Below are 12,613 nucleotides of genomic sequence, written 5' to 3' on the forward strand. Positions count from 1 at the left end.
AAAAGTGTGAAAAGTTCTCCGAATAGTCAAAGGTCCCTGCTTTGCCTGCTTCTGCCCCTACAGGCTGGAGGTCACTGGCAGGAGACTAGAAACAAGTATTTATAGCAGGAGACAAGAAACAATCTACACAAAATTCCAGATGGCTTGGGGAAGCAGTGTTGCCACTTTTTGTGATTTTTAAATCAGGAGTCTTGTAATATTTAGGGGCTTTAATTAAAACAACTCCTGGAATCACAAGATTGCATGAGACTCTCAGCTTTAAAATAAAAATAATAAAAAAAACCCCACACACAACATGTTTCTAGCCTAGTGAATCAAGTGTATCCTAATGGCTTAGAAACTAGAAGGCAAATAAAAAGAATCCAAAATTAACTATTTTTTTAAAAACCCATGATTTTTAAGCCAGTTTCATGATTTTGGTATGTTTGTGCTTGGCAATTCTGTGCAAATCACTCAAAAACGCAGGAAAGAAGCAGGTCATAGACCTGCCCCTCCACACTAATCTACAGTATAGGGCTGGAATACCAAGAACGGTAATCTGTGCCTTTAGAATCATGCAGACTACATACCCCACCATGCATACCATGCAGTCTTCTAAGGGACATTCTCTCTCAGTGCTCCCTCAGGGGCAGTGCAGAGCTTCACTCTACAGGAGTATACACTATTACACAGCTGCAGGCAGGTTGCACAATCTAGGCAAGTAAATAAGAGCAGAGAAGAATGGAACAAAAAAGTGGTATTTACCTAGAGCAAACCAGCAACTCTTTAAGGGTGATCATGGGGACTGACAAGCCCAGAGAAAGCCATTAAACAGTCATTATTACTACCATACAGTTAGCACAGGTATCTCCTATTCTATATCAGAAAAATTGTGTACTTCCAAACACCACAGGCATTGTTACATAGAAATAACAGTGCACTATCCCTAACTATCTTGGACTGTATGGCGGTCACAATGGTATATCTAAAACAGTGGTGGGCAACCTGCGGCCTGTCAGGGTAATCCGCTGGCAGGCAGCAAGACAGTTTGTTTACATTTGCACAGCTGCCCGCAGCTCCCAGCGGCCGTGGTTCATCGTTCCCGGCCAATGGGAGCTGCAGGAAGCAGCAAGGGCCTCCCACAGCTCCCACTGGGAGCTGCGGGCGACCATGCAAATGTAAACAAATTGTCTGGCGGCCCCTGCCTGCGGATTACCCTGACGGGCTGCATCCACAGGTTGCCCACCGCTGATCTAAAACCTCAGTTTATTACTAAAGGTTTACATGCCTGATGCTGATGGGCCAGGTGCCAGCACATGCCAGAGTCTCAGGCCAATTCACTTGTATGAGAATATCAAAGAAGTGTTAAGTGTTAGTATGCATTCAAACTAATTCACTCGTATGCTATTAGGGATCAAAGGAGCTGTTGATTGTATTATTTTCATTGTCTATATCCTGTAGTTTGCTATTACATTAATTCTACATTTTGTATACCCTGTAATTAAAAAGATCTAGATCAAAGGTGTGTTAATGCAAGATTGTAGTCAGGTATTAAAACTTTATGAAAACTAATAAAGGATTGTTCTTTGCTATTACATACATATATATACATACATATACACACACACACACACACACACACACACAAAAGTTTTGTTATCTGGCATGTTGGGAGAATGGGGGGGTACTGGTAAGTCAAAAATTCTGGTTAACTAAGAGGGAGGGAGTTTGGGTGCAGGAGCGGCCTCGGGGCTGAGGCGTGGGAGGCGGTGCAGGGGAGGGCTCTGGGAGGGAGTTTAGGGGAGGGAGAGGGCTCGGCAAGGGGGTTGGGGCATGGGAGAGGTTTTGGGGTGCCGGATCCAGGAGGCACTCACCTCGGGCAGCTCCCCGGAAGCAGCCAATGGGAGCTGTGGAACCAGTGCTCAGGGTGGTGGCAGCACATGAAGTCCCCATGGCCGTTCCTCCGCCTAGGAGCCGAGGGACATGCCGCTGCTTCCGGGGAGCCAGGTAGGGAGCCTGACAGCCCCATGCCAATTGGACTTTTAATGACCCAATCAGTAGTGCTGACCAGAGCCGCCAGGGTCCCTCTTCAACCGGGTATATAAAAAATATATACTTTTCTAATGATAAATAATTGGGAGTAGTTGCATCAAATTGCTTCTAAATAACTTGGCCCACATTCTGACCAAGTGGATGTAAATAATGCAAGCACCCCCCAGCTGTCACTGAAAACAATGAGAGCTGTATTGGGGGCAGAATCTAGCCCTAGATTAGTATGGTTTCTGATCTGCACTAGGTGCTGACATACAAAATCTCTTATGTAAAGTTAAAACAATATGAGTTGGTTTGGTCATCCTTGTAAACATAATTATTGTATAAACTTTCTACATGAACTGAGTGAGTGAAATACAGGAGAATATCTTGCTCAATTGGATGTAAAAAGCTTAGTTTTGCAGTGTTTTACATCAGCTTACATTTCTCAGGCTACTTTAACAGGGAAAAGCGATAGAAACTTTCAGTTTATTAAGTAAATAAGCCAAGATTCTTCTTTACATTCCTTGGTCCTCCAAATTAGGAAAGACCCATAGCAAAATGCTTGTGGGGCCATGAAACCAGTGCTGATCATGGAGCAGAGAGGTGTATCAGCAATGGAGAGACACTAACCTAATAATTAGAGCTGTGTGGAGAAAAGCAATTCCATTTTGCAGATTTTACTATTTAAAAATTTGGTTTATTTCTAATTCTAAACAAGAACACTGAGCTTGTCATTAAGTATTGAGGTTTTAATGGTGGCTCTGTACATAAACAATAGATCTTATAAAGACATTTAGTTAACTACGCATATTATTCAGTGAGAATATTCATCTACAGCTTTTTCTGCAAAAGAAAAAAAAAAGATGTATCCATATGCAGTGGCTCTCTCTTGGTCCTGACCACTGAAGCTGATGGGGGAGAACTGATGTGAAAACACACTGGAATATTCATATTTGGGTTTTTTTTTTTTAAATGTTAAAGATTTGTTAAACTCCAGCTTGCTTTACGATAACAATGCTGTCAGTAACAGATTTTCCATTAGCATATTGATGCATTGATGTACCTTTGCCTGATAGTTCTTTTGGGCTCATCCAAATTGCTCACATAAAAATAGTTTAATGGAAAATGAGAGGCTGTCCAATGCCCATATTAATTTATACAAATAAGCTCACATGTTCACAATCTGACTGAAGAAGCATCAACTATCTAATACTTCAGCTATTTCATAAAGGAGAATTTTTAAAAAGGATGATTCACCCAGTATAATCTTCATTATAACTCACCACAGTCCCACTGCTTTGGCAGCTTGGATTCTCTGCAGTACAAATTTATACATTCAAAAAGTGCTGTTTCTTTTCTAATTAAGATTTGTATGATTGGAGAAGGTTTCAGCCAGCATTAAAATGAACCTCAAACATATGAATTTGTTTCAGATAGAGATTATTTACATTTTTATCTAATGATTTGTGTTGTAACTCACATGCAGCACACTGCAGTATGAGGTGTAGTATAGAAAACTCCCTTGTGATTCTCTCCCCTGCCTCCCTACAGTGATTTTTCTTTATATCAGGACTTGTGCACCTATGGAAACAGGAAAGGATTTGATCCCCTTTGCTTATTATTTCTCTGCAGCTACTAGGTGTTATGAATTCTGTTGCAACTACATTTCTGTAGTACTATTGCAATACAGAATTGGGGCAATAGAGTCAAAAAGAGCATAACAGAGCAAAAATAACTATGGTGCAGTGGAAAGACAGAGATTCTTGAAATTGGAGGCACTGGTCCAGTTTTTTTCTGAAACCTGATTGCTTTTGAGACATCTCCCTCCTTCCTTTGACAGAGGTGAGAGTCCAAAGGACACCACTATGCATCTGATGACTGTGGACTTAGAGGCCATGTCTACACTACCGTTTATGCTGGCAAAACCATGTCGCGCAGGAGTATGAAAAAACACCCCTCTGAGAGACACAAGTTTTGCTGGCATACACGCTCACATACCCAGCGATATGTTAACAGGAGAGCTTCTCCCACCAACATAGCTACCGCCACTCGTTTAGGTGGTTGTATGATGTCATCAGGCGAGCGCTCTCCCGTCCGCATACAGCGGCTACACAAGCGCTCTTACAGCAGCGCAGCTGCATCGGTACAGCTGTGCCACTGTACGTTTGCCAGCGTAGACATGAGCAGAGACCCAAGTAATAGTGTCCAGATAACAAAAGTTCATTCCAATTCTGAGTGTGTGCAATGTAATGGAAATACATTAGCTGTCCACATGACACTGACTCACTTTTAATAACACTGTGCAGAGCCATATACCCTTGCAATTTATTTTAATGTAACGTATTACTAAAGTAAAGATGTCTTGACAATTGGGTTTTGTTTTAACATAAAAACCTTCCTCAAGAGAAATAAACTTCTTTTCTTTAATGAATAATTTACAGTAAGCATTCAAAAAAATTTACAGATTTCCTACCCTCCATCAGTAATTTAACCTTTTGCAGTTTACATCAATATGAAAAATGTGAATCCCAGCAGTATGCATTTTTACTTGTCCAGGGAAAGTTTTAATTCAATTTCTTTTCATTCTTCCTTAAAACCATGCCCTCTTTTTCTACAGCCTGAGGCTAAGCACTGCTATCAGACTTAAGTATACTCTTGGCACCTTCAGATCTGTTAACATCATGAAATCCTAATGGGCATAGAAAAGAAACAAAGGGATGATAAAGGAAGGATTGCTGTTCTCCTTGAAGTGCAAGGATGCCTGTCCAAAACCAGCTTCCAATGAGAGAAAGCCTATAAAAAGCAAAGCACAGCAGATAAACCTACTTGAAAATCTCCATTTCCATGACAACAGTAGCACATCATTGAGAGCCACTGTATTTCTCCAAAGCTTGTTTGCCATAACACAAAAATCTACTCATTGCAAACATTTTCACATAAACAAGGAATTTCATTTCATAGAGCCTCTTTTCCCCCTCAAATTATATAAATTAATAAGACAAATGGTTTGCTTTTTGTAAGAAGATAATAATGCATACAAAATCACAACACACAATATGTATGGGGAAGAAACACAGCTATTGTGAACTATGGGCTACTACATCCTTTGAGAAAAGTAAGTACACCGAAATTCTTGAGTTATAAAATTCTAGATCTACAGAAAAAACTCTTGTCTTCCTTCCATGGATGGTTATCCAATTTATTTTAAAAACAAATGGTACATAGTTTTGCTACAAGGTACATATTCTGCAATTATTTCTACTACACTATACATACATGCACTCACACATTATATATCTAGAGAGAGAGAGAGAGAGAGAGAGAGAGAGTGAGTGAGTGTATGTATATATTAGGGCTTATCTACATGGGGAAATTTACTAACAGTACTATGCTAGTATAATTATATCGGTATAACTCCCCATATAGATACTCTCATTTAGAATGACAGTGGCCTTTTTCAAACAACTATGCTTTCCTATGGCATCCTCCTCCCTACTAGCCTCCCTGATTTCCACTTCACTCCTCTCCATTCTATCCAGAACATAGTAGCTAAAAATCACCTTCCTGGCTGGTTGGATGGGCCATTGAATCCTTGCACTGGTTTTCCCTTGCCATCAATATCACGTTCAAGATCCTGCACAATTTATTCATTGCCTACATCTCTAATCTCATTTCTTCTTATTCTCCTTCTCACTGCATTTGCTCACCTCAAATATCCCAACTCACTGCTCCCTTTGTATCTTTTTTAGTCGCTCATCTTCATGCTTTCTTACCTGTTGACCAACATACCAGGAGCTCCCTGTAACCCCTGTTGTGCAAGGCGGCCACCCTTCCTTCTGTCTTCAAGACCCTACTTAGAATCCATTCCTCCTTTCAATATGGCCATTGTTACAACAAACAGGCCAACATTTTCGAAAATTGGTGTCTAAAATTAGGCTTCATTTTCAAAAGAGCTGAGCACCTAGCAGTGATCGAAGTCATTGAAAGTTAGTGTGGGTTCTGATCATACATTTAGGTATTTGCATATGGATTTGGAAATTCTTGGCACTTAGTTTTGTAATATTTTGGACCCAAGTTCTATGTCCTATACTTCTTTTAATTAAACCTGCAGCACCCTAAGATGGCTCCAGATGATCAGAGTGAGAATGTCTGCAACTATTGTTTTGTCACTACTTACAGTGCAAGCTCTGTGGTGCAGGGACTGTTTCTTCCTCTAATTTGTACAGACAAAATGTCATTTCCCTCTCTCTGCCAGAGGGGAGAAAGGATTTGAATAGGGGCTTCCCACACCTCTCAGGTGAGTGCTCTAATAAATGGACTATGGGATATTCTGATATGGGGCTCCCTCAATCTCTCCTGCTGAAGCTGCTCCACTGTGGATAAATACTTAAAGAGTCATTGGGGGACAGAAAGAGGGAGAGAAAGAAAATGAGAGTGACTCTACAGCCAGGTGCTTAGGGCACCCATATGGAAGGTAGAAGACCCAGGGTCCAGTCCCCCGGCTCCAATGACTCTTTATCTACCCACCATAGAACTGTGAGAGATTGAGAGAGACCCACCTAAGAATACCCATAGCCCAGTGATTAGAGCACTCATCTCAGAGATGTGGGCGTCCCCTGTTCAAATCCTTTCTCCCCTCCAGCAGAGAGAGGGAAATGAATTTGAGTCTCTCACATCACAGGTGTGTGCTCTAACCACAGGGCTAAAACTTATAAGCCTCCTTCTCCTCTTCTAGCCATTTTGTGTAGAGCAAGGAAGGTGCGAACTCCTTCTCACAAGAAATGACTTAGGCGCCTAAGCTACTGGTCTCCAGGACAGGAGCTATGGGATTGTTAACAGAAATAGATGGCTCCCTGCAGCCCAGACTTAGGTGCCTATCTCTGTGACAGGGGAGGGGCTTAGGACACATCCTCTCCTCAGCATCTCACGTTGGCTAGCTTAGGCAGCTCCCTGCCTAGCATGCTAGCTTTTGTGGATCCCATCTTAGGCACCTCTTTCTCCCCATGTATACAGGGACCCTATGCATCTGTCAGGTTTTGTGGATCCTGTTGTCATCATAGGCGCCGACTCCATGGGTGCTCTGGGGCTGGAGCACCCACAGGGAAAAATTAGTGGGTGCTCTGCACCCACTGGCAGCCAAGCTCCCCACCTCCTCCCCCCCCCCAAACTGTGCTGCATCCCCGCTCCTCTGCCTGCCTCCCAGTGCTTCCCACCCGGCCGCTGCAAAATTCTGTTTGGCAGCATTAGCACACTCTGGAAGAGGGGGAGGAATGGGAACATGGTATGCTCAGGAGAGGAGGTGGGGAAGAAGCAGGAAGGGGGCGGGGATTTGGGGAAGAAGTTGGAATAGGGGCAGGGAGGGGGCAGAGACTTTAGGGAAGGGGTTGGAATGGGGGTGGGGCCTCATGGAAGGGGTGGAGTGGGGTCAAGCACCCAGGGGAAAGAAGGGGGGAGTCAAGCACCCAGGGGAAAGAGGGGAAGTCAGCGCCTATGGTTGTCATTCCTGTGATTTTCTAGGCACCTAGAAGTTAGGCGTTGCAATGCATAGTCCTGAACATGGCAACACCTACGTTTCTTTGTGGATCTAGGTCAAGGACAGAAGAGGGAAACTGAGGCTCAGCTATACTCAGCTAAAATTGAACATTGTTTTGCTATTGTTTTTCAAGTTTCTCGGAAAGCAGTGGTCACCAACCCATCAAGCGCAATCGACTAGTTGATCCTGGAGCCTCTGCCAGTCAATCACGATCTCCGGGTCGCTCACACCCCTCATCCTCTCCTGCACCTCAACACTCTGCCCCAGCCCAGAGCCCCCCTCCTGCACCCAAATTCCCCCCCAGAGCCCGCACCCCTCACGCTCTCCTACACCCCAACCCTCCGCCCCAGCCCAAAGCCCCCTCCTGCACCAAACTCCCTCCCAGAGCCAACACCCTCTCTTACACCCCAACACTCTGCCCCAGCCTGGAGCTCCCTCCTGTACCCAAACTCCCTCCCAGAACTTGTACCCCTCATTCCTGCACCCCAACTGTCCCAGGCTCAGCGAATGCACACCCCAAAGTTGAGAATGTTACACTGACTTGTGACAAATCATGAAGGATTTTGGATCTATAAACCACAAATGACACTAACAAAAAGTAAAATTCATGAAATGTCCAGTGGAGTCTATGAGATTAGGCAGTTTGACCATATGACCCCTGCACTCCTCCCAGAGCTTGCCCCTCACTCCTGCACCCCAACCCCCTGCCCCAGGCTCAGCCTGGAGCCCCCTCCCACACTCTGAACCACTCGGCCCCAGCCCAGAGCCTGCACCCCCTCCCGCAACCCAACCCACTGCCCCAGATTGGTGAAAGTGAGTGAGGGTAGGGGAGAGTGAGCGACTGAAGGAGGCAGAAATGGAGTGAGCATGGTGAGGCCTCAGGGAAGGGGCGGGGTAGATCCTGGGTTGATCTTAAATTCAAAAAGTGATCTTGTGTGTAAAAAGATTGGAGACCACTGTCCTAAAGCAAAGCCACAAGAAGAGGCTAGGTTTGACTACAGGTATATGCAATTTGTTTTCTATTCAGAGCAAGATGGGAATTTCACCTGCTTACATGTGCATAGATTCAGTGCCTTTGGACACTATCTAGGCAAGAAGATACTCATCCCTGAAAACCATAAATGCACAGCTGTTCTTGAATGTATTAAGGGATGCAAGTTCTGTATAGCAAATTAATCAATACCAAATTAGACTGGATCCTACAAGACCCTGATTGACTTCACTCAGAACTCTATGTGCACAACTTCTTGAACAGTCAGAACCTTAATTAGAATCTGAAGAACCACCAGTATGTGGTATTAAGTAGCATTTTGCAAAGGAACTTTGATGTCTTTTGATGAACATATGGAGGATATGAATATTTTGTGGTTAAATAAGTTAGCAAAAATAATGATATCATGAAATCTGGCATTTAGTATGCAGGTAATTATGCCCACTACCCTGCTAGTTTAAATGCTAAAGCTGGACTTGAATTTCAAGTAATCTTGCTTTGTAGGATTTCCATTCATTTTGGTCCTGTAAGATACAGAATAATGGTCTCTCCATGACAGTGAAAATGTGCGTGAAGCACTTTGCAAAAGTAGCAGAAGCATAAGTCCCCCCCCCCCCCGGCTAATTGTTGCTCAGCAATACATCACATATATGGGTAGTACAAAAACACAAATCACAGAGAACTGAGTTTTTACCCACAATGGAAAAAGGCATCAATCAACAAATAGGAGCAGCAGCAAGAAATTTCAAAGCCTTGGTTTGAAGCCTGTTTCCCATTCCCCCTATCATGAAATAAAATAGGCATCTGACTCTGCTTATCAAATAGGGTAAGGGAAAAGGAGTCTATCTCACTACATTAATTAGCCTGAAAAAGCAGAATGGCACAGTGCTTTACTTCTTAATCCTCTTCTTTCACTTCAAACTCCAGTGCATTACAGTATTTGACATGTATACAAGAAATGACTAATAAGAATATTTTAGATAAACTTATTATGAAAAGGTAGGCACTTTGACAATAAATCACAGCTTCCTTCTAATATGATCATATCAATAGTGAAAGAATCCTTGCATATTCTAACTTTTTCAGGAAAATGTTGTAGGCATGATCTGAATTTTGTTATACATTTAAAATATTTGATATAAAGATTGTACTATACACAAAACAGTAAAAAATAAACTGGACTATTTTATTTGCTCCCTCCCCAGCTCTAAAAGGGTGAGGAGAACATACAAAGGACTACTAAAACCCCAATTCAATTTAAAAAAAAATCCCAGAAGAGATTAAATTCTAGAATACATCTTGACTGACCTGTAAAATTCTAGCCACTAGTGTGTGACCTTAGAATGTGTTTCTTTTTGAAAGCTTAAGAAAGTTAAATTCTACCCTGAAGGAATGTGTGAAGTGATCTTAGAGCTCAAAGGCATAAGACAGCCCTCTTGCTTGAAAGGGCTGAGAAGATCTGCACATTCACTTATGCCCGCAATTCGTAAAATTAGGAAACCTCTTTGCATGGAGGGTTCTAGTAGCAGCCCACCAACACAATTAGGATGCTAGCTATCTACCAAGCACTAATGAATATTATCCTCAAACGCCTGTGAGGTACAGAAATATCATTAGCTTAATTTTACAGAAAAGAAACTAAGGCAGAGAGAGATTATGGCAAAGATTATCAAAAGTTATTTTGGGTACCTCAGATTTAGGGTGTTCAATTTGAGACACCTTTTCAGAGGGTGGATGTGCTCACAACTTTCTGACAATCAAGCCCTTTCAGTAGGTCTTAAACTGGGCACCAAAAAAATAAATAAATAAAGTCACTCAAAAATCAGCAGCCACTTACTTTTTAATTAATTGAACCCTCTGAGCCTCAGTCCAGTGCCTTAACCACAAGATCTTCCTTTTCTCACGGTTAGCTACTAAAAGAGATATGAAGTAATACAAACAGAATTTTATAAAATCATTACCATTAACCGTAACATTGTTTCCTCTAAATTAAATTATATTATATATTATATAATTATAAATATATATTCAACTAAAACAGACACCTTTCAGTTCCTCTTTAAATAATAAAAGGAGCAAAAGTCCAGTATTTTTAATTTTTCTTCCATTCTGAGGCCTGTGCCTGGTACCTAAAGCAACCTTGCGAAATTAAAAAATACCAAGAAAAAAGAAAATGCATTCTAGCAAGGGGCAGTGTAAAGGTTTCATAGTCACTTATTTGAAACGATCTATAGTATGGAATATTTGAGTGACTGTAACAGCTATTGTGCAGTTCTTCTCAAACCTTTGAAGCAAGGCTTGTTGGGTCAATTGAAACATTTCATTTTTATTTAAATCATTTTTATCCTAATAAGTTTTCATTTCTAAAAAAGACATGACATTTGGAACTATAAAACCAGAATTTTTCAGTAAATAATTTTCAAAATGGTTGAAACTTCCCATTTTGAAACTTTTTTTCAATATTTTTTTGAGTCAAGAAATTTGCTGAAACAGACCTTTTCCCACAAAAAAATTCAGTTTCAATTAAAAGGCATTTTTTGTTGAAAATAATTTGGTCAAATAGATTCTACAGCAGGATGGGAATTATTTTTATTACATGATTGTGTACACTCACAAGTACAGATATATTGCAAAGTCCGTGTTAAACTTAAGTCAAGGAGACACCAGTATATTGTACAGCGAGCTGCTTTTAATTGGTGATTTTTTTTTTAATCAATGGGCTCTGAATGATTTGACGAAAAGCTTGAAAATGGTGAAAATTGTTGAAATAGCTAAATTTGTAACAAAGAAACAGCATGTATTGCATCGATGATAGGAGATCAAATGTATTCAGTCATGTTTACTGTACATTTCTGTGTCAGGTATATCACTAAGGAGACTTCCATCCTTGCCAAATTATTCCCATTTCTGGGGCCAGCAAGTTTTTGTCAGTTAACTCAAGAGAGACATCCCCTTCATAAAGGTTTGCTTTTACTTGGAGCCACAAAGTTTTAGTCTAGATTAACAATAGAGTCCTCTCTCACCTTGTTTATTTAATGTGATCAAGGTGTTTATTCTAATGCACGTTTAAATGTCATCAGGGCATTTTTTGTTTCACCTGTATGAGGACAGTTCAAGATCTGTATTTGTCTCCTTCTCCCTTTACCACCCTCTTTATTTCCCGGACTAGCTGGCACAATGCCTACAGCTATCTTTCCTAAACAACTGTCAAAACAGGATCTAGTGACTCTGAAAGCCTATTTCAAAAATAGTGTTTTGTGCAATATTTGCATAAATATAATTTGTTTTAATGCCACACCACTTTGCTGGCCTGCCTTGCCTTTTGAATATCACTGCTCAATGAAGTGGCCCTTTTCCCATGAATTAAATAGCCATGATTCCTGTTGTGACCAGTTCCCTCCTAAAGCACTTAATGACCTAGCATCAAGTGTCAGAGATTATTTCCAATACTTTTTGGTCCTGTTTTAAGACAGCTCTAGAATCACCAATTTTAAGTGACTGGTTGGGTTTTTGCACTCTTGAGAGCTCTACAACTCTGCACTGCCTTCACTGAATACAGTAATTCCTCACTTAATGTTGTAGTTATGTTCCTGAAAAATGCAACTTTAAGCGAAACGATGTTAAGTGAATCCAATTTCCCCATAAGAATTAATGTAAATAGCGGGGTTAGGTTCCAGGGACATTTTTTTCACCAGACAAAAGACCACACACACACACACACACACACACACACAGTATAAGTTTTAAACAAAATTTAATACTGTACACAGCAATGATGATTGTGAAGCTAGGTTGAGGTGGTGAAGTCAGAGGGTGGGATATTTCCCAGGCAGGGCCAGCTCTAGGCACTAGCAAACCAAGCACGTGCTTGGGGCAGCACATTTTCAAGGGCAGCATTCTGGCCGTCTTTTTTTTTTTTTGCTTCAGGTGGCAAAAGCCTAGAGCCGGCCCTGGCAGCAGCAGCGCGTCGCCCTGGGGCCGCTGGCAGTTTGCGTCGGGGAGCAGCGCTCACACCTTGTGGCTGGGCCGGGCAGGCTCCTAGCGGGGGACACGTGGGCTGGGGGCCGCCCCTCGGG

General features: G+C 41.8%; 1 protein-coding gene across 19 annotated transcripts in view; it reads right to left on the bottom strand.

Annotated features, from left to right (window-relative positions):
* Positions 1 to 12,613, bottom strand: part of GPM6A (glycoprotein M6A) — a 335,818-nt gene that overhangs the window by 243,636 nt on the left and 79,569 nt on the right. For 15 of the 19 annotated variants that reach the window (XM_065596661.1, XM_065596665.1, XM_065596662.1 and 12 more), the window contains one exon: positions 10,375 to 10,450. The exons of 3 other annotated variants lie outside the window; for them this stretch is intronic. Coding sequence is in view for 1 of the 16 variants with exons in the window: in XM_065596659.1 (XP_065452731.1) it covers positions 584 to 605 (22 nt within the window). In the remaining 15 variants the exon portion in view is untranslated. Of the gene's footprint in view, positions 1 to 583; positions 621 to 10,374; positions 10,451 to 12,613 lie in introns of those variants that run through there. One more of the 19 variants, XM_065596659.1, reaches the window with a different exon arrangement.

This window comes from Chrysemys picta, chromosome 5 (genome assembly GCF_011386835.1).
Source record: "Chrysemys picta bellii isolate R12L10 chromosome 5, ASM1138683v2, whole genome shotgun sequence".
NCBI classification, from domain to species: Eukaryota; Metazoa; Chordata; order Testudines; family Emydidae; genus Chrysemys; species Chrysemys picta.